Here is a 26,482-nt window from a genome sequence, read left to right on the forward strand (position 1 = left end):
TCTGTTCTCTATGTCTGTGAGTCTGTTTCTGTTCTGTAGATAGGCCCATTTGTGCCATATTTTATATTCCAGATATAAGTGATATCATATGGTATTTGTCTTTCTCTTTCTGACTTACTTCCCTTAGTATGAGACTCTCTAATTGCATCCATGTTGCTGCTGATGGCACTATTTTTTATGGCTGAGTAGTATTGTGTATATGTGTACCACATCTTAATCTGCTCATCAGTCATAGACATTTAGCTTGTTTCCATGTCTTGGCTATTGTGAATAGTGCTAATATGAACATATGGTTGCATGTATCTTTTTGAATTGTAGTTTTGTTCAGATATATGCCCAGGAGTGGGATTGCTGGATCATGTGGTAGTTCTATATTCAGTTTTCTGAGGAACTGTTATACTGTTTTCCATAGTAGTTGTACAATAATATGTAACACTTCACAAATTTGCATGTCATCTTTGTTTAGGGGCCATACTAATCTCTGTATCATTATAATTTTGTTTATGTGCTGCTGAAGCAAACACCTGAAGGTGTATCCTCAGAGTCTGCAAGATAGGTACTATCATACCCATTTTGCAGGTGAGGGACTAAGGGTCGAAAAGATGTGGGCATTATTCCCAGGATTAAGCTGGAACCAGGAATCTTAGTCTCCCGATCAGTAAGACTTAGTGTAGTCCACGTAGAGGAGACTAATGGAAGGAAAATGGAAGTGTCTTTGGACAAGATAGCACCTTTCTCCATCTCTGTTTCTCAGTCCTCCTTGTCTGCCATCTCTGCTTTTGCTCCATTTTCCTGCCTTTCTCTGTAGATTGGCTTTCTCTACTCACTCATAAGTGAGCATAAAAATGCTGGAAAAGGCTGCTCCCAACCTAACTCTAAATTTTCACTTCAGGCTTCTACTATCAACTATGGTTTCTCTGTTTCTTAGTGGGAAATATTGAGATAAAATCTGCTTGGTACCTGGGCAGCTGGGGTAGGCTGAAAAATGTTCTCCCTCCTGAAAAGATATTTATTTCCTAATCCCTAGAACCTGTGACTGTTGTATGGAAACAAGGTCTCTGCATGAGTAATTAAGGATTTTATTTTTATTTTATTATTTTACTTTATTGGCTTTCTAGAGCCTCACCTGCAGCATATGGAGATTCCCAGGCTAGGGGTCCAATCGGAGCCACAGTTGCTGGCCTACACCACAACCACAGCAACGCCAGATCCGAGTCGCATCTGCAACCTACACCACAGCTCACAGCAATGCTTGATCCTTAACCCACTGAGTTAGACCAGGGATTGAACCCACAACTTCATGGTTCCTAGTTGGATTCGTTTCCACTGTGCTAGGACGGGAACTTCAAGTTAAGAATTTTAAAATGGAGAGATTATTGTGGATTATTTGGATGGATCCTAAATGAAATTACATATATAACCTTACAGAGGGAATAAAGGAAGTTGGATGCATACAGAAGAGAACCAGAGATTGGAGTGATAAATCCATAAGCCAAGGAATATTTGCAGTCACAAGAATCTGGAAGAGATTCTCCCTTAGGCCTTCTGAAGGGAGCATGGCTGTGCTAATACGTTGACTTCAGCCCTGTGATACTGATTTTAGATTATGTGAATCAAGAACTGTGAGAGAGTAAATTTCTCAGCAACCAGCGGATTCATTTCTCCTGCATTAGGTGTCCACCCATTGTCCAATCAGTTATATCCAGGGGTGTTAATAGGAAAAGCACAGCCACCAGAGGCCTATCCTCTGGGAAAGTAAGTGGTCTAGTCTCAGAGAAAGGACATGGCTGGGATACACTTGCATGCATCCCACTACCACTCCCTGACACCTTTTATCATATAGGTGTGAGAGGAAGTGTTGGGAAGCACTGGGCAGCAATCATGCCTAAATGCAGCACCAAGCCTACAGCTCTCTGCTTCCTTGCCCAAGAAGGGAATGAGTTCATATACAGAGCTCTTACTGGGCAGTGGGTGATGAGGTTAAACGATGAGTCTGTCCAGCTAATTCCAACATTTACTTAACTTTCTGTAGCTGGGCCTTGGGATAAGTTAGCACAGGCACTTATAAGGAAAGATAAGACCTCCTGGACAGCTGGGAAGAAAGTAACAGGCTCCTTTTTTAATCATTCAGTCATTTACTCAACACATGTTTGCTGTGTATGTATGTAGCAGGCTCAGTGATATTATAATACAACATAAAAAGTCATTGTTTTCATGGCATGAGAAAAATAAGCAAGCTGATAAATGAGCAAAATAATTGAGCACAAATTGATAAAAGAGCTACAAAAGAGACGAGTAAGATCCAGAAACAGAAAAGGGTAAATTGCTGGTGAATGATGGTGCTGGTTGGAATCAGGTGTTATTTGGAGGGGGTAGTGGGTGGGGCCCTGTGAAAAGTTTCCGTGGAGAAGGCAAATAGGCAGCTGGATTTAAATCTGGGGCTGGGAGAAAAGGTGTAGGCAGGAAATGGAAATTTGTTATTTAGAGCCATGGAAACGAAGGAAACGTCCAGGAAAAAGCGTACATTAGTACCTTTTACGTGTGAACAAGCGATTTACAAGAAAAAATCTAGAAAATTGTTTTACAGGTAAAATAAAACAATGTTATTGTTTTACAAAGAGAAGTTGCGTCGCTTCCTACTCCATCCTCTTTCCGCCAGACCACATTTCCCAGAATGCCGCACGAACCGCGCGAGACCCGGAATCTCTCTCTGCCGCTTCCTGCGTTAGTGGCTCGGATAATTATGGCTACCCTCAAAGCGTCTGCGTTGCTGCGGAGCCTCCAGACAAATTCTTGCGGCACGGGGCGGGTGTGTTTCCCGGTTCGCGCTCGGCCCCGGCCCCGCGCCCTGTTCCAACCTCTGCCCGGGGCCTGTGGCACGGGAACACTATGCCGTGGGCTCGGCTCCGAGTCCGGTAAGTGACCCACCAGACGTCCGCTGGGGCGTTCTCGCTGGAGACCCAGAGCCTGTTTCAGGCTGGGGAGACCCACGCGGGCGCCCCGGCCCTTCACGCAGCGCGTCCTTAGACCCAGGCGGCTCTCTCCTGTACCCGCAGGGTCTGTCGTCGCTCGCGTTTGTTCGTTCGCTCTCTCACTTAAGCATCAGTGCCTGAGCTCCGCTCTGCAAAGCCTCGAGCTAGGTTTAGGGAATAAAGTGGACTAAGACTGACACGGGTTTTGCCCTGAGGGAACGCCAGCCCCACTGGGGAGTGGCAGTGAAGCGTGACCCGGACTGTGATACGGAACGCAGAGCAGAGTGGCGCTCAAATGGTGATGGAAGGGCGAGGAAGGGTTTCTAGAAAATATGACCGAAGCTGAGACCTGGTTTACCGTGCTAGGGAGAAAACAAGAAACATTCCAAACGGCGAATACAGCATAAGCGAAAGTCCGGAAATGAGACTGAACAGGTGGTTTAGGAACCCACTTTGGAAGTAGGATTGATAAGGATGGTTATGACTTTGAATCTAGGTTTAAAAAGGAGAAATCGGTGTATCTTCTCAAGTTTCTGGCTTGAGCAGTTGAGTGGAGAGTAGTCTTATACACACCAAGCCAGAGAAGACTAATTATAGGACAGTTTCTTAGCTGGGAGAGAGAGGAGGAGAGGTCGAGGAGAAAAGGCAGGAGTAGATGAGGTAAGGAGTTGTGAAAGGAAGCCGAATTAAACGTCTGTTTTGGACCCATTAAATTTGAGGTGCCTTCGAGATTCTAGTGGAGGTGTCTGGTATGCAGTTACATATTAAGTGAGAAACATTGGGGTAAAAATGGTAAGTGAAGCTGAGGGAATGGGTGAGATTGTCTGAGAAGAGATTAGTGCTGAGTACTGTTGTGTGCCAAGCACTATAAGGGACCCTGGATCCCAGACCAGTATAAGACAGGATGTTGACCTTGGGAAAGCACATAGTCTAGTGGGGATGCAGTCAAGTAAGCAGATCACCTTAGCTTTTTTCCCCCTAAATGATGTAGGAAGCCATTGATGAGTATGGGAGTGATTTTAATTACATTGTTAAAAAATTACAATTTTTTCCAGTTTTATTAACATATCATTGACATACAGCATTGTTTAAGTTTAAGTTGTACAGCATGCTTGGATTTACATATATCATGAAATCATTACCACAGGAAGTTCAGTTAACATTTGTCTTCATACAGAGATTAAAAAAAGAAAAAAAAAATGATTTTCCTTGTGAAGAGAACTCTTAGGATCTAGTCTCTTAACTTTCATGTATGCCATGTGGTATTCCTAGCACTTATTTATCTTATAGCTGAAAGTTTATATCTTTTGACCACATTCATCCAATTTTAACAAAATCCCCTTTCCCCCTATTCCCAGCCTAATCTGGTCTCTTTTTCTGAGTTGTTGCTGTTTAGATTCCACATATAAATGAGATCATATGGTTTTTGTCCTTCTCTGCCTTACTTATCTTAGCAGAATGCCCTCAGGGTCCATCCACGTTGTTGCAAATGGCAGGATTTTCTCCTCTGTGGCAGAAAAATATTCTGTGTGTATTTTACTTGATATGTTAAATATTTTTTCTTTTTTTTTTATTAGAGTTGAATTAGTGTTGTGCCAATTTTTGCTGTACAGCGAAGCGACCCAGTAATATATATATGTGTATATATATACACATACATGCACATACATACATACAATACACACATACTCCCTTTCTTATATTATCTTCCATCATGGTCTATTACAGGAGATTGGATATAGTTCCCTGTGCCCTCCTCATTGCTTATCCATTCTAAATGTAATAGTTTACATCTACTAACCCCAAACTCCCCGTCCATCCCACCCCTTGGCATACACAAGTCTGTTCTCTGTGTCTGTGAGTCTGTTTCTATTCTGTAGATGGGCCCATTTGTGCCATATTTCAGATTCCACATATAAGTGATATCATATGGTATTTGTCTTTCTCTTTCTGACTTAGTTCACTTAGTATGAAACTCTCTAATTGCATCCATGTTGCTGCAGATGGAATTATTTCATTCTTTTTACGGCTGAGTAGTAGTCCATTGTGTGTATATATATATATATATATATATATATGTACCACATCTTAATCTGCTCATCAGTCATAGACATTTAGCTTGTTTCCATGTCTTGGCTATTGTGAATAGTGCTAATATGAACATATGGTTGCATGTATCTTTTTGAATTGTAGTTTTGTTCAGATATATGCCCAGGAGTGGGATTGCTAGATCATATGGTAGTTCTATAACTAGTTTTCTGAGCATTCTCCATACTATTTTCCATAGTGGTTGTACCAGTTTGCATTCCCACCAACAGTGTAGGAAGGTTCCCTTTTCTCCTTATTCTCTCTAGCATTCGTTATTTGTAGACTTATTAGTGATGGCCATTCCAGCCAGTGTAAGGTGGTACCTCATTGTAGTTTTGATTTGCATTTCTCTGTTAATTAGTGATGTTGAGCATTTTTTCATGTGCCTGCTGGTCATCTCTTTATCTTCTTTGTAGAAATGTCTTCTGCCCATTTTTTGATTGGATCGTTTGTGTTTGTTTTACTGTTGCATTGTATGAATTGTTTGTATATTGGAGATTAAGCCCTTGTCAGTTGCATTGTATGCAACTATTTTCTCCCATTCCATAGGCTGTCTTTTAATTTTTTTTTTTTTTTATGGTTTCCTTTGCTGAGCAAAAGCTTGTAAGTTTGGCTAGGTCTCATTTGTTTATTTTTGCTTTTCTTTCTATTGCTTTGGGAGACTGACCTAAGAAAACATTTGTATGATTTATGTCAGAATGTTTTGCCTATGTTCTCTTCTAAGAGTTTTACTCTATGATGCCTTATTTTTAGGTCTTCAAGCCATTTGAGTTTATTTTTGTGCATGGTGTGAGGGTGTGTTCTAGTTTCATTGATTTACATGCAGCTGTCCAGTTTTCCTAGCACTACTTGCTGAAAAGACTCTTTTCCCCATTTTATAGTCTTGCCTCCTTTGTCACAGATTAATTGGCCATAGGTGTCTGGGTTTATTTCTGGGCCCTCTGTCCTGTTCTATTGATCTGTATGTTTGTTTTTTTTTTTTACTGGTACCACACTGTCTTGATTACTGTAGCTTGGTAATATTGTCTGAAGTCTGGGAGAGTTCTGCCTCTTGCTTTATTTTTTATCCTCAGGATTGCTTTGGCAATTCTGGGTCTTTTATGATTCCATGTAAATTTTTGGATTATTCTAGTTCTATGAAAAATGTCATGGATAATTTGATAGGGATCATGTTAAATCTGTAGATTACCCGGGGTGGGGGGGGTAGTATGGTTATTTTAACACCGTTAATTCTTCCAATCCAGGAGTATGGGATATCTTTCCATTTCTTTGAATCTTCTTTAATTTCCTTGATAAATGTTTTATAGTTTTCAGTGTGTAGGTCTTTCACCCTCTTGGTTAGGTTTATTCCTTGGCATTGAGGTTTTGGGGGGGTATAATTTTAAAAGGTCTTTTTTATATTCCTTTTCTAATATTTCATTGTTAGTATACAGAAATGCAACTGATTTTTGAATGTTAATCTTGTATCCTGCTATTTTGCTGAATTCATTTATCATTTGAGTAGCTCTTTTGTGGAATCCTTAGGTTTTTTTATGTGTAGTGTCATGTCATCTGCATGTAGTGACAGTTTGACCTCTTCCGTTCCAATTTGGATACCTCCCCCCCCCTTTTTTTTTTCTTTGTGTCTGATTGCTGTGGGTAGAACTTCCAGTACTATGTTGAATAAGATTGTGAGACTGGCCACCCTTGTCTTGTTCCATATTTTAGCAGCAAGGATTTCAGCTTTTCTCCATTGAGTATTATATTGGCTGTGGGTTTGTCATAAATGGCTTTTGTTATGTTAATAAACGCTCCCTCTATACCTACTTTGGTAAGAGTTTTTTCATGAACGGATGTTAGGTTTTGGTGAATGCTTTTTTTGCACCTATTGAAATGGTCATGTGGTTTTTGACTCTTCTTTTGTTAATGTGGTGTATGACATTGATTGATTTGCATATGTTGAACCATCCTTGTGAACTTGGGATGAATACAACTTGGTCATGAAGTATAATCTTTTTTATATGTTTGTGGATTCAGTTGGCTAAAATTTTGTTGAGAATTTTTGCTTCTATATTCATCAGAGGTATTGACCCATTATTTTCTTTTTTGGTAGTATCTTTGTCTGGATTTGGTATTAATGTGATCATGGCTTCATAGAATGTTTTTGGGAGTGTTCCTTCTTCATTCTTTTGGAAGAGTTTAAGAAGGATGGGTATAAGTTCTTTGTATGTTTGGTAGAATTTGCCTGTGGAGCAGTCTGGTCTTGGACTTCTGTTTGTAGGGAGTGTTTTTATACAGTTTCATTTCTAGTGATCAGGCTGTTCAAATTATCTATTCTTGATTCAGTTTGGGCAGGCTGTAAGTTTCTAGAAATTTGTCCATTTCTTCTAGGTTGTCAGACTTGCTGGCATGGAATTGTTCACAGTATTCTCTCACAGTTTGTTTGTATTTCTGCAGTATTAGTTGAGATTTCTTCTTTTTCATTTCCTTCTCTCTTCTTCCCTCCATCCCTCCCTTCTTTCCCACCTGTAGCATATGAAAGTTCCCAGGCTAGAGGTGGAACCAGAGCTGCAGTAGAGGCACATGCCACAGCCATGGCAACACCAGATGCAAGTTGCATCTGCGACCTATGCCGAAGCTTGCAACAACACTGGATCCTTAACCCACTGAGCGAGGCCGGGGAGGAAACCTGCATCCTCAAGGCCATTCTGTTGGGTTCTTAACCTGCTGAGCTGCAGTGGGAATTCCTCCTTTTTCATTTCTTATTTTGTTTATTTGGGTTCTCTCTCTCTTCTTGGGAGCCTGGTCAGAGGTTTGTCAATTTCTTTCAAAGAACTAGCTCTTGGTTTTATTGATTTTTTTTTCTATTTTTTAAAAATGTCTTTTATTGATTTCCTCTCTGATCTTCATGATTTCCTTTCTATTGCTGACTTTAGGTTTTGTTTGTTCTTCCTTTTCTAATTCTTTTAGGTGGTAGGTTAGGTTGTTGATTTGAGGGTTTTGTCTTGTTTTCTTTGAGGAAGGCCTGTATTGATCTGAACTTCCCTCTAAGAACTGTTTTTGCTCCTGCTGTATAGCACTGGGAGCTATATCTGGTCACTTATGAAGGAGCATGTTAATGGGAGAAAAAGAATGTATGTATGTATGTATGTATGACTGGGTCACCTTGCTGTACCAGAAAATTGACAGAACACTGTAAACTAGCTATAATGGAACAAAAATAAAAATCATTAAAATAAAAAAAATTTAAAAAATAACTTTTTGTGATGCCCCATAGATTTTTATGTGGTTGTGTTTTCATTGTTATTTGTCTCAAGATATTTTTAATTTCCTTTTTGATTTCTTCATTGACCCTGTTTTTTTTTTTTTTTTTTCCCCCTTTGGCTGATTTGTTTCATGCTGTTGTGGTCAGAGAAGATGCTTGAAGTAATTTCTGTACTCTTAAATTTGTTGAACCTTGTTTTGTGTCCCAGTATGTGGACAATCCTAGAAAATGTTCCATGTGCACTTGAAAAGAATGTATATTCTGGGTGGTTTTTTTTTTGGGGGGGGGGGGAATGTAATGTCCTAAAAATAGCAATTAAGTCTAAGTGTTCTGTTGTGTCATTTAGGATCTCTGTTTGCCTTATTGATTTTCTGTTTAGAGGGTCTGTCCATTGATGTGAGTGGGGTGTTAAAAGTCCCCTACTATTATTGTATTCCGATCAGTTTCTCCTTTTATGTCTGTTTATTTGTTTTGTTTTGTTTGTGTTTCTGGGTCACATCTGTGATATATGGAGGTTCCCAGGCTAGGGGTCACATCAGAGCTGCAGCACCCAGCCTACACCACCGCTCATGGCAACACCAGATCCTTAACCCACTGAGAAGGCCAGTGATCAGACCTGAATGCTTATGGACACTAGTTGGGTTTACTACTGCTGATCCACTATGGGAACTCCTATGTCTGCTGTCAGCATTTGTTTTATGTATTTGGGTGCTCTCTATTGGGGCATGTATGTTGATGAGTGTAATATCCTCTTCTTGAATTGATCCTTTTATCATTGAATAGTGTCCTTTTTCTTTATATCCTTTGTTTTAAAGTCTGTTTTGTCTGATAAGAGTATTGCAACTCTCACTTTCCTGTCATTTCTATTCTCATGAAATACCTTTCTCCATCCTCTCACTTTCAATTTATATGTGTCCTTTTGCCTTGAGGTGGGTATCTTGTAGGCAGCATACTGTAGGCTCTTGTTTTTTTATCCAGTCTGCCACTATCTCTTTTTTTTTTTTGTCTTCTGTCTTTTTTGTTGTTGTTGCTATTTCTTGGGCCGCTCCCACAGCATATGGAGGTTCCAGGCTAGGGGTTGAATCGGAGCTGTAGCCACCAGCCTACGCCAGAGCCACAGCAACGTGGGATCCGAGCCGCGTCTGCAACCTACACCACAGCTCACGGCAATGCCGATGGTTAACCCACTGAGCAAGGGCAGGGACCGAACCCGCAACCTCATTGTTCCTAGTCGGATTCGTTAACCACTGCGCCACGACGGGAACTCACCACTCTCCTTTTTGATTAGAGCATTCAGTCCATTGACATTTAAGGTAATTATTGATAAATATGTATTTTTTTGCCATTTTAAACCTTGTTTTCTAGTCAATTCGCTGTTTCTCCTTTGTACCTTTTTTTCTTTTTTTGGTTGGATGATTTCCTTTTATTTTATGGTTGTGTTCTCTTCTTTTTGGCTTTTGTGAATGTATTGTTTGGTTTTAATAATGTGGTTGCCCAATTTTTCACGTTAACCTCTTCCTATATCTGCTTGTTTTAACCTAATAGTCATATAGGCTCAAACACATTCTTAAAAAGAGAGTCTAGATTTTCTTACTCTTCTCCACATTTCATGATTTCCTGTTTTACATCTTCATGTTTATCCTTTTGCTGTTCCTTATGTTTATCATCACTTTCACAAATAGTTTTGTTTTGTTTTATCCGTCTGCTGGCTTAAGTGGTTACTTTCCAATTGTGATTTCCTTCAATTTATATCTTCTTATTCCCTATTTAGGGGAAACCTTTCAATATTTCTTTTAGAATGGGTTTGGTATTGCTGTATTCTTTTATTTTTTGTTTGAGAAATTCTTTATTTCTCCTATTTTGAATGATACTCATGCTGGGTGGAGTATTCTGGGTTGCAAGTTTTTCCCTTTTAGAACTTTGAATATATATGGCCACTCTCTTCTGGCCTATAGTATTTCTGTAGAGAAATCAGCTGATAGTCTCATGGGGGTCCCGTTATAACTAGCTATTTGTTTTTCTCTAAGATATACCTTTATTTTATTTTTATTTATTTATTTATTTTTGTCTTTTGTCTTTTTAGGGCCGCACCCACGGCATATGGAGGTTCCCAGGCTAGGCGTCTAATTGGAGCTGTTGCTACCAGCCTACACCAGAGCCACAGCAATGCCAGATCTGAGCTGTGTCTGTGACCTACACCACAGCTCACAGCAACGTCAGATCTTTAACCCACTGAGTAAGGCCAGGGATTGAACCCACAACCTCATGGTTCCTAGTCGGATTTGTTTTCTGCTGTGCCAATGACGGGAACTCCTAAGCTACCTTTAGAATCTTCTCCTTATCTTTAATGTTTGCCATTTTAATTATAGTGTGTTTTGGTGTAGATCTGTTTGGGTTCAACTTGTTTGGGCCTTTTGTGCTTCCTGTATCTGGATTTTTGTTTCCTTTGGATTTGGAAGGTTTTCAGCCATGATTTCTTCAAATATATTTTCTTTCTTTTCTTTTCTTTTTTTTTTAAGGGTCACACCCACGGCACATGGAGGTTCCGAGGCTAGGGGTCGAACCAGAGCTGTAGCTGCCATCCTACACCACCACCACAGCCACACCAGATCCAAGCCAAAGTCTGTGACATACACCACAGCTCACAGAAACACCGGATCCCTAACCCACTGAGCGAGATCAAGGATCAGACCTGTGTGCTCATGGATGCTAGTCAGATTAGTTTCTGCTGAACGACAGGAGCTCTTCTTCAAATATATTTTCAATCTCTTTTTCTTCTCTTTCTAGAATCTCTATTATGTGTAGATTGGCACACTTTATATATTATCCTATAGATTTCTTACGTTGCTTTCATTTTTTTTTTCATTTGGGCTTCTGTCTGCTGTCTTGATTGAGTGATTTCCATTATTCTGTCTCCCAAGACACTTCTTTCTGCTCTTCACTGCGTTTAAATCAACTTTGGTCTCTGCAAATGAATTTTCTAATTTTTTCTGCCTCCTCCTCATAGTTTCTAGCTGCTTTTTAAAGTAATCTGTGTTACTATTGATATCCATTCTTAATTCCTTCAGTATTTTCATTACCTCCTTGTTGAACTTGGTGTCTGTTAGATTGCAGAAGTCTGTTTCATAATTTGCACCTTCAGGGGAATTTCCTCATATTCTTTTAACTGGGAATGGTTTCTGCTTATATTTTTCTTACTCTATGAGATCAGTGAAAACAGTTATTTACTGTAGTCTTAGAGGACTATTTATTTATATGCAGGAACATTCCTGGGTAGCTTACAGGGCTTACTATTTTTTTGGCGTCAGGGCTGCTTTTGGTTTGGATGCTTGCTGTCTCTTTCCTCAATGTGTGCAGGCTGTTATCCCCTTGATGGGGGCATGAAGGTGTACAGTCTGAGTGTGCTTCCAGGGAGGTGGGGACAATGGGAAACTCCTTCAGGCGGCATCTGGTTGCTGGGCCCTTGGCAGTGGAGGGGACCCTCAGGGTGGTCGGGGTGGCACCCAGAGCCCTTGGCATTGGCAGTGGTGGGGTGTGTGCATCCCCAGAGTTGAGGGCAATGGGTGGCACTCAGTTGCAGAGCCCTCAGCAGTGGCAGCCTCTGAGAAGACTGGGGCTGCAGGTGGTTCCTGGTCACGGGACCCTTAGTGGTGGCAGGCTGCACCCACCTCTGGAGTCTGAGATGGCTGCGGTGGTTTGCACCTGCACCCGTAGCCCACACCCCACTTCTCTTGCATTCCCCAGCAGTGGTGTGTTATTTCTCCTGTAGGCCCAGGCCTCCTCCCGTGCTCCCTCGGCTGTGGCACACAGCTCCCTAGCCTCCCAAGGCTGTTTCCCTAATCCTCTCCCCTGAGCTGATCTCCATAGCTCAAGTCTCAGCACCACCCACATGTCTCAGGCTGTGGTGCCCCAAACAGTGGTATTGATTGTCTGTGAGGCTCTCTCTCTGCTTTGCCTTCCTCAGTCCAGCTACTGTGCTTTGCTCCTAGGCTTTGAGGCTCCCCCTCTGTTGCACCTGATCTCCCTGTCAGTTAGGTGGTGCAGATTGCTCTTGGGAGTGCTGCTCCCATCCTGATTCCTTTTCTCTTCTCTCTTTTTTCCTTTTGTTCTGCCTAAGTATGTAGAGGGTTTTTTGCTCTTTGGGGAAGTCTGAGGTCTGCTAGTGTTCAGTAGATGTTCTATGTGAATCATTCTACATGTAGATTTTTTTTTTTTTTTAATGGCCACATCTGCAGCATATGGAAGTTTCTGGGCTGTGGGCTGAATCAGAGCTGCAGCTGCAGGCCTATAGCACAGAGATAGCAACATCAGACCCAAGCTTCATCTGGGACATAGGCCACAGCTTGTGGCAACACCAGATCCTTAAACTGCTGGGCAAGGCCAGGGATCAAACCCATATCTTCATACACACTATGTGGGGTTCTTAACTCTCTGAGCCACATTGAAAACTCCTACATGGTTGTTTTGTTTTTTTTTTAAGTGTTTGTGGGAAAAAGTGAATACCATGTCCTACTCTTCTGCCCTCTTGATCTTGCCTCTTTCTGTCCATTCTAAATGTAATAGTTTGTACACCACTCCTTGTACTTGCCTTGTATGTAGCACTTACTCTGAGGAGCATGGTGGTAGATTGGAATTGATCTAGGCTCTAGAGTAAGATAAACCTTGGTTTAAATCCTGGCTCTATCATTTAATAGTTAGTTGCCTTTAGGTAGATTCCAGTATCCTCATTTACAAAATCGAGATATCATTACCTATTTTGTGGGTTGTTGTAAGCTTTTCTGAAAATGTGTGTAATGCCTGGCATATAGGAGACAGCTCTGTAAATGGTAACATCCATTATTGTTATTAATATTGCATTAACTACTTTTTTCCTGTTGCTTCCTCCACTAGACTTTGCCTTTTTGGCCGAAACTATATCTTTATCATAGTGAATGCTCAGTAAAATTTAAATGAATGAATCTTGTAGGTATTGGCATTATGCATCCTGAGGTAGACATTATGTTAGTCATTTTTATTGTTGACTTATTTTTCATTTAGAGGTCTTGTTGGCTTGTCATTTTGCTTTCTTATAATCCATTTTGACAGAATCTGGCAACTCAGAGATCAGGAAGCCTACATTTATGGATGAGGAGGTCCAAAACATACTCATCAAGATGACGGGCTTGGATTTGCAGAAGATTTTTAAGCCAGCTTTACAAGAACTGAAGCCACCAACTTATAAGCTAATGACCCAAGCACAGCTGGAAGAGGTATGTGAATGCAGGAATATTGGCAGAATAGCTTTCTTTAAAGAATTAAACAGGATTTCCAGGGCCCCTCCATCTGCTGACAGCTGCTCTTCCACAGGCACCAATGAGGGGGAGTTCCAGGCACAACTGAGAAAAGAAATGTGAGTGGGCAGGCAGAGAAGAGCAGGGATTATGGTCAGAATTAGGCAGACTGGGCATGTCATCGGGTCCAAAACCAGCCCAGGCATCCTCCCTGCTCCAGCTTCCTTTCTGGAGAAACATTTATGGTGAGCTGCTTTGAGGCTGAGGCTTTGGTGAGATTATGAGATTCTTTGGAACAGCATCCTGCTCCGGGCAAATGTCCTGCTAGAGTCATGAGTTTTGAGTGCTTTGTAGAGAAGACTTTGATGCATGAATATATGAAGTATTATTGTGCTTCTTCCTAATTCAAAAGTAATAGTCATGGCAAAATATTCAAATACCCAGTAGTATATTACATGAAGAACAGAAGGCCCCCTTTCACCTCTCCGAGGTAACCACTGTTAACACTATGGCATATAGCAGTGTGCTCAGTGGTTACAGGTATGGGCTCTGGAATTAAGTTGTGTGGGTTCAAATCCCAGTGCTGCGGTTTCTTAGCAATTTGCTTAACATTTGTGTGCCTCTGTTTTATTTCTTGTAAGATGATGTAACACTAGCACTTAGCTCATAAAGTAGTTGTGGGCATTAAATGAGCCAAATACATTGAGTATTTGAATCATATCTGGCACATGGTAAGTACCCGATAAATGAAATCCTCTATTCTTTGTCAGGCAGCTTTTTGGCCTAGCTCTGTCTCAGAGCATTCCCTTGCTGTTTGGAGAATGGTTTAGCCTGTAGCTGGTGCTCCCAGCTACCCCACAGAGGCAAAGGCCAGGGCCTAGGAGCCCAAGTCTGGCTTTTCACTCACTGATTTGTGGCTACATCGTCTCCTGTTTGCAGCCCTTAGCACTTTCGATTAGTATCTACTGTTGTCAGATGATCCTTTAGGTCTGTAACCTTGTGGCTTCCTCTAAGATTTATTGTATTTCATTAGGCTACAAAACAGGCAGTTGAGGCAGCTAAAGTCCGATTAAAAATGCCACCAGTTCTGGAAGAGCGGGCGCCAATAAATGATGTGTTAGCTGAAGATAAGATTTTGGAAGGAACAGAAACAGCCAAATATGTGTTTACTGATATATCATACAGCATACCACACCGGGTAAGTATTATGTCTAAATTGCAAATGATCTTTATTTGATGTGTAGATGAGGGATGAGGGTCAACATCGTGTGACCCAGTTGTCTCTGAATCTTCCAAACCAGAATTTCTGACTGGGTGAGACCTGGCAGATACAGCAGAAAGAAGAAGGAAAATGCAGTCCAGCATCACATCATCATGTCACCATTTCCCTTTAGATTATGGACACAGTCTGTTCCAGATTGACTGCAGAGAAAAGGTGTGCCGAGATAGTACAAGACAGACACTCACCCCCAAACCTCAGCTAGGCGAAAAATTCAGGGCAGTGGGAGCAGGGAGAGTCTTACTGCCCAACCTAGACTGACTTCCTTATTAAATGACACTTTGTGGGAAGATGGAGGGTTTCTTTGCTGTAAATTCTTGGTGATGCCCAAAAAACTCAGACTTCCCAAAGAATTTTGACTTTCCAGAATTTGCATTAGAATGGCAGATTTCCCCAGTAATTTTTGGACAACACCGCTTTATTCGTTGTAGTTTTTATTCTCTAGCCCCTCTCCCCTTGATTGCCAGTTCCAAAAGAACACTCTGGCATTTCTAAAATATTTTAGTTTTTATATTTGAGCCTTTTCAAGCAAAGAGCAAGAGGAGTAATTTACAGTTCAGCTTGCAAAATGCAGCAGAATATTGCATAGCCATAGGATTGGGAAAGGAGCCACCCTATGCTAATCTTTCATCACATATGGTAAGGTTAAGCAGACATGATTTGAGCAGTGTCCATGTCTGTACATCCCCCTGTATATCTGACGCAGTTAAGAGGGATCAGAGTTTTCATTGTAGTTGGAATTTCTGCTTTGGAGTACTTTAATATGTGCACGGTGTTCTGAAAGCTGGTGTGGGAGCATTTTGTAACTCTCCAAGGGAGAAAGGAACTTGGAATTCAAGTTACCAAAATTCATTTGAGGACTAATTGTGTTACTTTGCCATCTGTTTTTTTTCCTTTCCTTTTCGATTTACAATGCTTGATGCAAATTTTAATTATATTATCCTCAAAACACGTTCAGAGACTCTTAACACCTCTGAAGAGTTGAGCATCAGTACCATCTGGTTAATTTAAACAGTAATCAGAAGTGTATCATTTTTCTTCTAAGTGCAAAGCTCTATGTAAGTCACTTTGGGTGTTGCAAAGAATTCTAATCCATAGTTCCTGACCTTTTCCAGTTCTGTAACAATAGTAGCAGTAGCTGAGGTGTCAGGCATCTTGCACATGATAAATTGCCAGTTGAAAGTACAGAGTGAGTGGAATTCAGTGGAAGAAGTGTGGCCTGGAATTTGGAAGCTGGAAGAGACCAGAGGCAGGTAGACCAATCTCTCTCACACAGTCGTCTGCCAGCATGAGGAAGCATAGACGTGTGGGAGTGAGACTCCTCATTCTTGGAGTTCCCATCATGGCTCAGTGGAAATGAACCCAGCTGGTATCCATGAGGATTCGGGTTCAATGCCTGGCCTCACTCAGTGAGTTAAGGATCCCGTGTTGCCGTGAACTGCATGCAGTGTAGGTCGCAGATGCCGCTTAGATCCTGTGTTGCTGTGTGTGGCTGTGGTGTAGACCAGCACCTGTAGCTCTAATTCAGCCCCTAGCCTGGGAACCTCCATATGCCACAGGTGCAGAGCTGAAAAAAAAAAAAAAAAAAGAGTCCTCCTCCTTGGCTTTGTTCCTATTCTCTCTGGGCATTTTTTTTTTTCTTTTTTCCGTTTTTCTGGCCATGCCTACAGCATGTGGAAGTTCCTGGGCCAGGGATCAAACCTGTGCCACAGTAGCAGCACAAGCCACTGCAGTGACAACACCAGATCTTTAACCTACTGTGCCACATGAGAACTCTCTATCCCTGGAACTTTAAACACAGATCATAAAGGAGTAAAGTCTGTCTAGATGAGACTTTAGGATGGGGAAAGGAAAAATTCAAAAATGTTGTCAGAGGCACAACAGTGATTTGTGAAGGAAATAATCAAATCTTACCAAGTCTTTAGGTTTAAAATTATCATCAAAATCATAAACATGATTGCATTTTTATGTTTCCCAGTTGTATTTTATATTGTTGATTGCAAATTAGTCTTATGGTGCTTAGTGGGACACTGGATCTAAAAATAAGTCCTCACAAACTCATCCTTGATTGTTTGCTATTTCAGGAGCGTTTTATTGTCGTCAGAGAACCAAGTGGCACACTGCGCAAAGCCTCTTGGGAAGAACGAGACCGAATGATTCAAGTTTATTTCCCAAGAGAAGGTCGTAGAATTTTAACACCAGTAATTTTCAAGGAAGAAAATCTTCAGGTAAGGTGACTGATTTCATAGAGACAGTGGTCATGGTTTCTTTGTTGAACCAGTTGGCTCTGGTGTTGGCATTTTGCTTTGATAAACACAGGTTTTCCTGAGGATAAATAGAGTTCTCTATCTTGTAATGGGCTGAGTTGGGATTTGAATCCAGATGGGACAGTTACAAAGACTGTGCTGTTTCTGCATCCACCTTTCTGGGCACAGATGGGGCCTGTGTGTGGATGGGCAGGCTTGTTGTGTCAGGATAGGTGCTGTGCTTTCCTGTTCTCATCTAATTCCACCTCCACCGTGTGGGTTTAGACCATGTACAGCCAGGACCGGCATGTTGATGTCCTCAATCTCTGCGTTGCCCAGTTTGAGCCAGATTCTGCTGAATATATCAAAGTGAGTATACTTCAGTTTCTGAAGTCTGGGCTTAAATATGGTTATGAGTAGGATTTTATTCTAGCACAAGTGAGTGAGGTTATAAGCTTTGATACTTCTATCAAAGTGGGCTGGGCGGGGGGATGTGCCTGAACATCTGCTGAGTATTGGTGTATTCCAGCTAGATATTTTCATCCTCACAAAAACCCTTAAGGATGAGAGAACTTTAGAGAGTTAAGTAACTTAAGTTGCACAGGTAGTCAGTGATAGTTAGGCCCCAACTTTGATGGCAGAGATTATTCTTTTTTCAACTTATCATACAGGAAATAATTATTTACTAAACTTCACCAAAATGCAATGTACGTTTCTTACAGTTTAATTTAATAATCATACAGTACCATCCACATATAAGGTATTATTGTGGAGGTACAAGCCATGACATGAACTCGGAATGGGAGCCCTGTCAAAGCTTACAGTCCAGAAATGATTGTGGGGAAGGGTGTGATAAGGTGGAAGGGGTGGTTGATGGTATAGGGAAAAGGGGAGGAGTGGTGGTGGCCCGTCATTTCCAGTGGTCCACATATACATGTGATACGTGCTTCACAAATAGTGCGTGGCTGCTGAAGAGTAGTTGATCTGGCTATAATAATGTTGGCAGACTTGTTCTAGGCTCCACACACTTCCGCAGTGGAGGGCTAGTCTGACTGGTTAAGGATAGTGGGGGCATGTGTAAGTAGGCATGGTTTTACTGATACTTTCTTGGGCAGCTCTCATGCTAGTAGATGTATACCTGGTAACACTGCTCACTTCTCTTTTCATATTTCTGAAATTTTTTACTGTGGCTAGATTCATCATCACACCTATGAAGATATAGATAAATGTGGAAAGTATGACCTTTTACGTTCAACAAGACACTTTGGTGGAATGGCTTGGTATTTTGTAAATAAGAAAAAGATTGATGGCTTACTGATTGACCAGATTCAGAGAGATTTGTAAGTATGATCCTAGTAAGCAAAAGAAATTCTTGTGACCATTACAGTAAACCTGAATTTAAGCTGTTATTTTTCCAATAATAGAGTACTGTCTAGTGATAAATAACTCACATCAGTTTATTTATGGGTTTGTTCTTCCAGCATAACCCAGTTTTCTCAGTGTTTGCTTTTGTGTTGTGTAAACAGGGCTAGATTCTTTGTAAGAGTGAGTGGTTTGGGATCTGTACCACATACCCTGGCCTTTCTGGTACTCCTGGGTATCAGTGAACTGAACTACTCAGAGGGGGTTAAACAGTAGACCCCCTGATGGGTGCTTATTTTCCTCATAGGACTATTTAAGGCTTTTCAGTAGAAGTCACTTAAAACAAGAGTATTTTATGAAAATACTCTTGCTTTTGCACCTCCTTGTTTTTGCTAGATTTTTAAGGCATTGGAAAGGTTACTTTTTTTTTTTTTTCCAAAGTTGCATGAAACAAAGAATGTGTTACTGTGTTTTGGCATGCAACTGGTGTGTACAGTAGCTAAAATAATAGTGTCTTTATAACTTGTGATGAAACTGAAGAAAAAATTGTTTTTGAGCATCTCCCTACTGGGTGAGTTAGAGACAGGCCAAAATGACAAGAGAAACCAGCATGGCTGTAGTCAAGTCAGTAAGGTTCATGATTATTGCCACCTTGACTGTAAGGAGTTTTGACTCAGAGTATCCTCTGTGTACTCTGAATCATGTACACAAAGGCATTTGGAACTAGAAGGTTTCATATTGTCTAAGAAATACAGCCCATATGGAAATAGCATCACTTCTTAATAGAAACGTCATTCCTAGTGGTAAAGGATTTCGAGGCCAGCCCTCTTCACCAGCGCGTGAAGGGCAGAAATAATACCTTCATCCCATATAAGCCGGGGGCTGGCTGGTGGTCGTGAAGATGCTTGAAAATGACCTGCCTGATTTGGGGAGCATTAACAGTGACATCTCTTGTGAATGAATTTTCTTATAAAGCTTCTCAAATGTCAATATTCTGAAATTATTTTATTATAAAAACAACGTAACATTTTTGGAAAAAATTAGAGCAATACAAAATGTGCTTCTTTGAAAATTAAAGTTCTTTATAAGTGGTATCGTAATACTACTCATCACATGTAAGCTTCACATGTGAAGCAGCTCACCTGCATACTGGGAGGGAATTTCGAGTACTTAACCTTTCCTGCTCTGCATAAGTAAAACTTGTTGTGGATGTTCTGGACAGGACAGTTTGCCACAAATCCCAGCCTAACCAGTAGAGGGTGCAAGTCCTCAATGAATGGAGCCCAGACCAGAATTGGGACTCTGCAGACATTTATTTTACACTTAGCTCCTACTGTTGGTTCTGAATTGAGATTCTTTTAAAATCTTTCTGGACATGTAAATTTATTTTAATTTCAAATACAGGCCTGATATGAAGATAAATTATTCTGTGAGTCCCAGGCATTATAACATACCATGAAAAGCCCTAAACATGATTGTTACAGAAACCCAGTTAAACTCTGTATTGGTTCACATGCTTATGCCCTAAAGGGAATTACTGTTCATCTTTTGTTGCCATGTTTATTGGACTGTTAGATTATTAGGAACACAGCAGATTTCTAATGAACGTTAATATTTTTTTTTACTTTGGAAAGTTTTGGTCTCAGCGCTGGTTTTCTCAGTTCTACCAAGAGGTGGCCTTTAGGGTGGATGGGCCTTGGGATAAGCCCAGAGCATTTCTCTAAGGTCACCATGGCTTGGAAAATTCTTTTCCCCACTGTCACCCCACTCTGGAAGGGTTATTTTTATATACCCGCTCAGCTTTGAGGTGGCAAAGAGTAGGAATATATTGACAGTGATTATTTAGTTTGTGGAAGGCTAGGTAAGGTTTTTGTTTGTTTTTTGTCTTTTTGGGCTGCACCCATAAAAAGACATGGAGGTTCCCAGGTTAGGGGTCAAATTGGAGCTGTAGCTGCTGGCCTACATCAGGACCACAGCAATGTGGGATCCGAGCTGTGTCTGCAAGCTATACCACAGCTCACGGCAATGCCGGATCCTTTAACCCACTGAGTGAGGCCAGGGATCGAACCGGCATCCTCCTGGATGCTAGTCAGGTTGACTAACCGCTAAGCCACGACAGGAACTCCAGGCTAGGTTAAGTTTTAATGTCGATAAAAATTGTTTATAGTTTTCTAAAATAAGTACAAACCATAAGAATTAAACTTCTGGCTTCCTCAGTTGTGTGACACTGTGGTTGACAGATGCTGAGGTAGAACCTGATTTTCCTTCTGTCTGGTGTGCACAGTTTCAAATTTGTTTCCCTAGGATGCTAATTCAACCAGTGGGTTCCTGTAAATAGACAGGTGGCCTTGGACTCCTAGGATGCCTCTTAAAGAGGCACTTATCCACTAATTCAAAGTCTCGATGAAAATTCATTAGCTGGAGACATCACTGCTAATGCACGTAAAGGCAGTGCAGTAAGCATTCCCATGACCACCAGCCTCCAATGCATGAGATGAAGGCACAGTCCCACCCTCTGAGTTGGATTACTTGTTACCTGTGGGTGATGAGGGCTGGCCTGGAAGTCATCTACCATTAGGAATGCTGGGTCTATGAGAAGTGATACTCTGCTTCCAAAAAGGATACATCCAGGATACGTATTAGAATATTTCACTTTCATAAATTAGACACTTGCCTATATTGACTCCTGCTCTGCCTATCTCAAAGTTGATTCTAAGCCTAAATTAGCCAATATTCCTTAAAGTGCTTTTGAAAATATGAAACTGAAGGCTTTAAAAAAATTTTTTTTTGGCCCAAGGAAAGTTTGAAATGTAAAGTTTAGCATACACTGTTACTGGACTATGAAGCCAAAGAACAAAATAGTGAATTCTTTTAACAGTAAACCCTTTCCTTCTAGAGTCAATGATGCCACCAGCTTGGTCCACCTCTATCACATCCTCCATCCAGACGGTCAGTCAGCTCAAGAGGCCAAAAAGCAGGGTGCTGAGGGATTACTTTTAATTAAGGTAACAGGACTTTTTCCACATTGACTATTGTGTGGTGATTGAGTCGGGGAGAATTTTGAAGTGAGTCATATTTAACAGTAACTAAAGAAATCTGTCATCTTGAACCAGAGTGACTAGAGCCCCCATATTTCTTCAGTTAGGACAACACAAACAGCTCTAGCTGGAGTCCTAGATGTATAGACAATGTGGCAGCAGCCCCCTTGTTCTTCGAGTACTGGCATCTGTGTGCTCAGGTCACCAACAGGGGGTGGTTGAGGGCTGGTTAGCACATGACCCCACTGTAGCTTCCTATTCCTCAATTTGATCACATTCCTGCTCTGCTCAGGTGTCCAGAAGCAGGGAGGGAAGTGTGTATATAAATAAGCCTTAGCTGCATTACCATTTTGGAACTGCATACCTCTCAAAACTATAGGCTTATGTAGATATCTCTGTAAATGTTGAGAGATGAGATGATGACTTTTCAGGAAGGGAAGGGTGAAACCACTGTATGATTTTCATCTCTTCTAGTGCTCAGAAAAGACATATTTGCGGATCTGGCTTCTATCTCAATATTTTATGCATAATACAAAGCAGTTATAAAGCTTACTAAGAGTAAAAACAACCAGTGATGACATCGTAGTGGGGTAGAAAGAAACCATCCCTTAAAGTGAAAGATTAGTTTGCTAACTCTCATCCTCCAGATTTCTCTTGAAAAACCTATGGTTTTCTTTTTGATTCAGCAATGTCAGGTTTTAAATTTTTTTTCTGAAAGATGGCAGCCATGTTTTGATACTGCTGGTGTTTGTTTAGAATTAATATTGCTTTAATTGTGATACTGTTTTTTCTGTCCATATAGTAAGCTTATTAAACAGAAAAATACTGTGAAATGTGGAAGGCTTTTTAAACTGGGACTTTGCTGTTACAGAAATGTTAGTGATGTTTCAAGACTAAAACTTTATCAATAGTATGTCATTATTTTTTTTTTTTTTTGAATTTTAACAGGTCTTTGCAAAAACAGAAGCACAGAAGGGAGCATATATAGAATTAACACTGCAAGCTTATCAAGAAGCATTCATTACCCATTCTGCAGCTTCCTAAAAATATTTTTCTTTTTTCAGCTGTGCCTACAGCATATGGAAGTTCTTGGGCTAGGGCTTGAATCTGAGCTGCAGCTACAACCCATGCCACAGCTGGAGCAACACGGGATCCCTAACCCACTGCACCAGGCTGGGGATTGAACCTGCACTCAGAGACAATGCCAGATTCCCTAAACTCACTGCACCACAGCGGGAACTCCCTACATTTTAAAAATAAATTTCATCTTACTAAATACTAACTTCTCTGTTACTATTATTAAGCTATTTAAAAATTTCAAAATCGGTAGTTCCCAATAAAATTTTGTTTTTTAAATTCAAAAATACAAAGAAAAATTTGCTATTCCACTTACTTTCCTAGGCTATGAGGGGACAATTGAAAAGTATATTTGAGTGCTTGATTATGAATTTCTCTAGTCATGTCAGATGAATACAGTATAAAATTAAAAACAACAACAACAAAATACTATGCCTTTCTGTGTTACCAAATGGGCCAATTGGTAATTTAAATAGAGCCCACCTTAATGAGGTCAGAGGAGCCAGGGTTTCAGACCCTGATTCCAGAAACAGGTACCTACCACACAAAATCAGGGTAAGGCATAGGAAGGCTGCACAGACTAAGGGGAATAATGCAGTGACATCAAGGAAAGGGGGTTAGAAAACGATAGCATGGATATTCAGTTCTAGGAAAAATGTGACTGGTGATATTTGAAAATAGTTATTCAAAGAAAAGAGAATGTGGACTGGTCCCTAGGTGAGGTGTAGTTTTGGCTCAGCTTTCTAAAACTAGAGTTGTATTTTCTTTATGCAGAAAGGAAACTATGAAGTATCTTCATTAGTTCAAAAGATTTTATGAGATGTGGTCTAATGACAGTACGAAAAAAATCAAAGCCCACAGTTGTTTTAGTTAACAAGTAAAACAGTGATTTAGGTGCTGGGCATAAACTCCTCTGAAGATAAGGAGGGCACTGTGCTCCTGTGTAGGCCACAGCATTTACATATAAAAATCTATGGAGTTTCTGAGTCCAAAGCACTGTGGTCAGAGCAATGATCAATACCTGTCCATTATAATAATAATCTGTTTAGTTGGGTAAATGGGAAACATTACGTTCAATCATCCAAAATATCTTCATCCAGGTTGATATCTGTTGTGTCAATGTCTTCTAATTCCAAATTATCCAAATCTACTTCCAGTTCAAGTAAACTCTGCTAAGAAAAGGAAAAGGGTGAGTTACACAGTACCGTGTTAAAGAAATTATGTGATTCATGATGCAAAGAGAACTAGAACAGTAGTAGACAGAGGCATCTTCCCATTTCAAAGCCCCTGCCCTGGGACTGATTACATCACTTAAAATGCAGGGGCCTCTCCCACCCCCACATTCTCAGGGAGGGAGAATGAGGCTGGGGCTGGCCAGGAGGTTCAGGTGTGATGTCTGTACCTTTTCTACTTTGTTGGCTGTGTGGGAGGCCACAATAACAGGAGTAGGAGAAGCAGGTTTCCCAGCAAGTTCCTGAAAACCCAAGTGGAGATAGTATAAAGACAAAGGAATTTGTTAGAGAATTTGAAGTTTTTCCCCAAAGGAAAGGCTGATTAAGGTTAGGAAGTGGGAGATGGCACTTAAAACCTACAAATCTCAGGCAGACTGTCTTGTAGTATTCTACTGACCTGCTGAGCTGCAGATCTTGACGGCTGGAAGCCTTTTGCCTCTTCCATAACATTTCTTTCTTCATTTGGCTGTAGAGAGTAAAGCAATGATGAAATGAAATACTCAGAAGGCATAGTTCATCTATGAACGTAGCCCAAATCCTAGATATTAGCTCTTAATCAAACAATACTTATGCAGTACAGTTCACAACCTTAAGTCCTGAATGTACTCCTACCCAAAGTCCCCAGAATGAGGCACACAGGCACTCACCGTGACCAGTGGGTATTGTTTGGCCGGCCACAGGTCAGCATGTGTTTCCTTCACCCATTCTTCCACAACAAAGGCTTCTTTTAATCCAGGAAAGAGGTTTTCATATTCTGTTGGATCAGCAAGGGATTCGGCTGCTTTCTGATTGACTTTTGAGAGATTTTCTCTCCAGAGTTTCACCACCCTATTATAGATATCATGGAGCCAAAGGGAGACTGGATGAGTGCTCTGTTTTTCTCTGAATCATTTCTTCCTAAAATGAAAAGTTTGTACCTTGAAACCTGACTGGGTAAGTAAGTCCGTGCCAAGAAGGCAGCTTCTGGCAGTCGTCCAGTTCTAATCAAGAGCTCCAGGCAAGCATCAAGCCTAAACATTCAAAAGGAGAGGTACTGTTAGCAAGAATAAATGCTATAATGATGGCACTTAACACACTGAAGAAATGTGGATTTAGTGCTGCAAAGTCAGCACTCCCTCTCCAACTTCCACACATAGGCCTCTTTTCTGTCACTGAGCCATTAACTTGTCCTCACCAGTTTGTTTCATAATCATGGACTCTGGGACTGTGAGAGGTAGGACAGCTTTTGAGACCATGTTCCATCTCCTTAACTTTGCTAAGACTGTAAAGGGGCTTTTTTAAGACAAGGCAGTTTCGATGAGCACATTTAGAGCTGGGGCAACAGAGGAGTAGAAACTCAGTTTCACAAGTACAGTACTGAGGGCGGCTTCTTAACATGGACTGTGCTGGACGACAATGGTGCCCAGTAACAAAATATCCAAGTGTCCATTTTCTAATTTCGATTTTTTCCTGTGTAAGTTTCATAAAGTAGATAATGTGCTTTAGAAGTCAGAACTTTTTGGACTTTAAAAAAGGTAATACCGTATTTAACATCCTCAGCATCAAAGTCGCAAACATTAATAAATGTTTGTGTGTTCTAAAATAACACAAATACTAAATGCAATGAACACTTACCAAGTGGCGTAAAAGCAACTAATAATAATATTCAGAGTTCAGGTCAAGTTTTGCTACCAAATAAAATTTTCCAAGTGTTTTTGGATTTTTTAATTACTGATAAGAAACCGTGAACTTAATTCTTACAGGTATATAAATTTATGTATACATGTTATAAAATACATATACAAAGTTATGATTAAATGGTTTAAATAGTATGTATGGCAAGTTAATACTTTTCCTGTTTCATCTCATAATATGGTCATCTAATGAAATCAGATATGCACTAACTGCTAGACTTCTGAGAATATCATATTTTTATGTTTACAGCTGGACTCAAATCTGAAAGAAACTGGCATCCTCATCCCCTTTATTTTTGTTATATATAAACAGATCAGAATTATTCAATTTGGGTAATAAAGTCTCCTGCCATTCAGTTACCAAATGAAGCAAGCAGCCCCAACAGCCTCCTGCTGTCATTAAATAAAATACCTTAGCCAGTAAGTGGCAGGGCTGCTGAAAACGGGGTTTAACATTTCTCCCAGCTGAGCCCTGAAGAGCTCACTCTGCTCAAATGCTGAGACCAGATGTATAAAGGGCATCCTTTGCTGAAGGTGAGTGCTACCGAGGAGTCCAGACTGCTCCCACAAACACCACCACCTGGCCAGCCCTCAGAGTTCTCCAGAGTGCCTCCTTTGTGTTCCTCTCCAAAGACCACTCTCACCTTGGACTAATACTTACTTGCCCTGTAAAAAGTAGCTCATGAATGCCACATTATTCTTGCCATCTCGCTCTGCACCCTCTGCTAGCTTGTTCACCATGCTAGCATTTCCAGAGGCAGTGGCCAAAAGCAACAGACCCCCATAGTCCTGTGCATGGTGCAGGCACTCCTGGGCCAGGCCAAACTGGCATTTACTGATGGCAAGTTCAGCAAGTTGTTTCCACTTCTGTTCTGACTGTAAGAAAAATTTCTGAGTTAAAATACCTTTTAAATAAACATTAACATTTCCTGCGTTGTTGCTATTCTGTTAATCTGAGCTGACTGTTCTATATAATTATACAAATTATCTATAAAATACAT

General features: G+C 40.7%; 2 protein-coding genes and 1 non-coding gene across 4 annotated transcripts in view; 1 reads left to right on the forward strand and 2 right to left on the reverse strand.

Moving 5' to 3' along the window:
* Window positions 1-421: 421 nt before the first annotated feature.
* LOC125114147 (U6 spliceosomal RNA) lies at window positions 422-524 on the reverse strand. Its single transcript, XR_007131712.1, has one exon. It is a non-coding gene; the product is annotated as a U6 spliceosomal RNA (small nuclear RNA).
* Window positions 525-2,714: 2,190 nt separating this feature from the next.
* On the forward strand, window positions 2,715-26,410 carry MRPS22 (mitochondrial ribosomal protein S22). Its single transcript, XM_047783409.1, has 8 exons — window positions 2,715-2,915; window positions 13,390-13,553; window positions 14,608-14,772; window positions 16,938-17,081; window positions 17,385-17,468; window positions 18,294-18,439; window positions 21,358-21,466; window positions 22,448-26,410. The coding sequence occupies exons 1-8, from the start codon at window positions 2,744-2,746 to the stop codon at window positions 22,541-22,543; spliced, it is 1,080 nt and encodes a 359-aa protein (XP_047639365.1). The 5' UTR covers window positions 2,715-2,743; the 3' UTR covers window positions 22,544-26,410.
* Window positions 23,375-26,482, reverse strand: part of COPB2 (COPI coat complex subunit beta 2) — a 35,559-nt gene continuing 32,451 nt past the window's right edge. The window contains exons 17-22 of one of the 2 annotated variants that reach the window (XM_047783395.1): window positions 26,143-26,357; window positions 24,726-24,818; window positions 24,456-24,636; window positions 24,206-24,274; window positions 23,979-24,050; window positions 23,375-23,745 (exon numbers count right to left, since the gene is read on the reverse strand). In XM_047783395.1, coding sequence (XP_047639351.1) covers window positions 23,650-23,745; window positions 23,979-24,050; window positions 24,206-24,274; window positions 24,456-24,636; window positions 24,726-24,818; window positions 26,143-26,357 — 726 coding nt within the window. In that variant the 3' untranslated portion in view covers window positions 23,375-23,649. Of the gene's footprint in view, window positions 23,749-23,978; window positions 24,051-24,205; window positions 24,275-24,455; window positions 24,637-24,725; window positions 24,819-26,142; window positions 26,358-26,482 lie in introns of both variants that reach the window. The other variant, XM_047783385.1, reaches the window with a different exon arrangement.

The sequence above is a fragment of the Phacochoerus africanus genome, chromosome 1 (genome assembly GCF_016906955.1).
Source record: "Phacochoerus africanus isolate WHEZ1 chromosome 1, ROS_Pafr_v1, whole genome shotgun sequence".
NCBI classification, from domain to species: domain Eukaryota; kingdom Metazoa; phylum Chordata; class Mammalia; order Artiodactyla; family Suidae; genus Phacochoerus; species Phacochoerus africanus.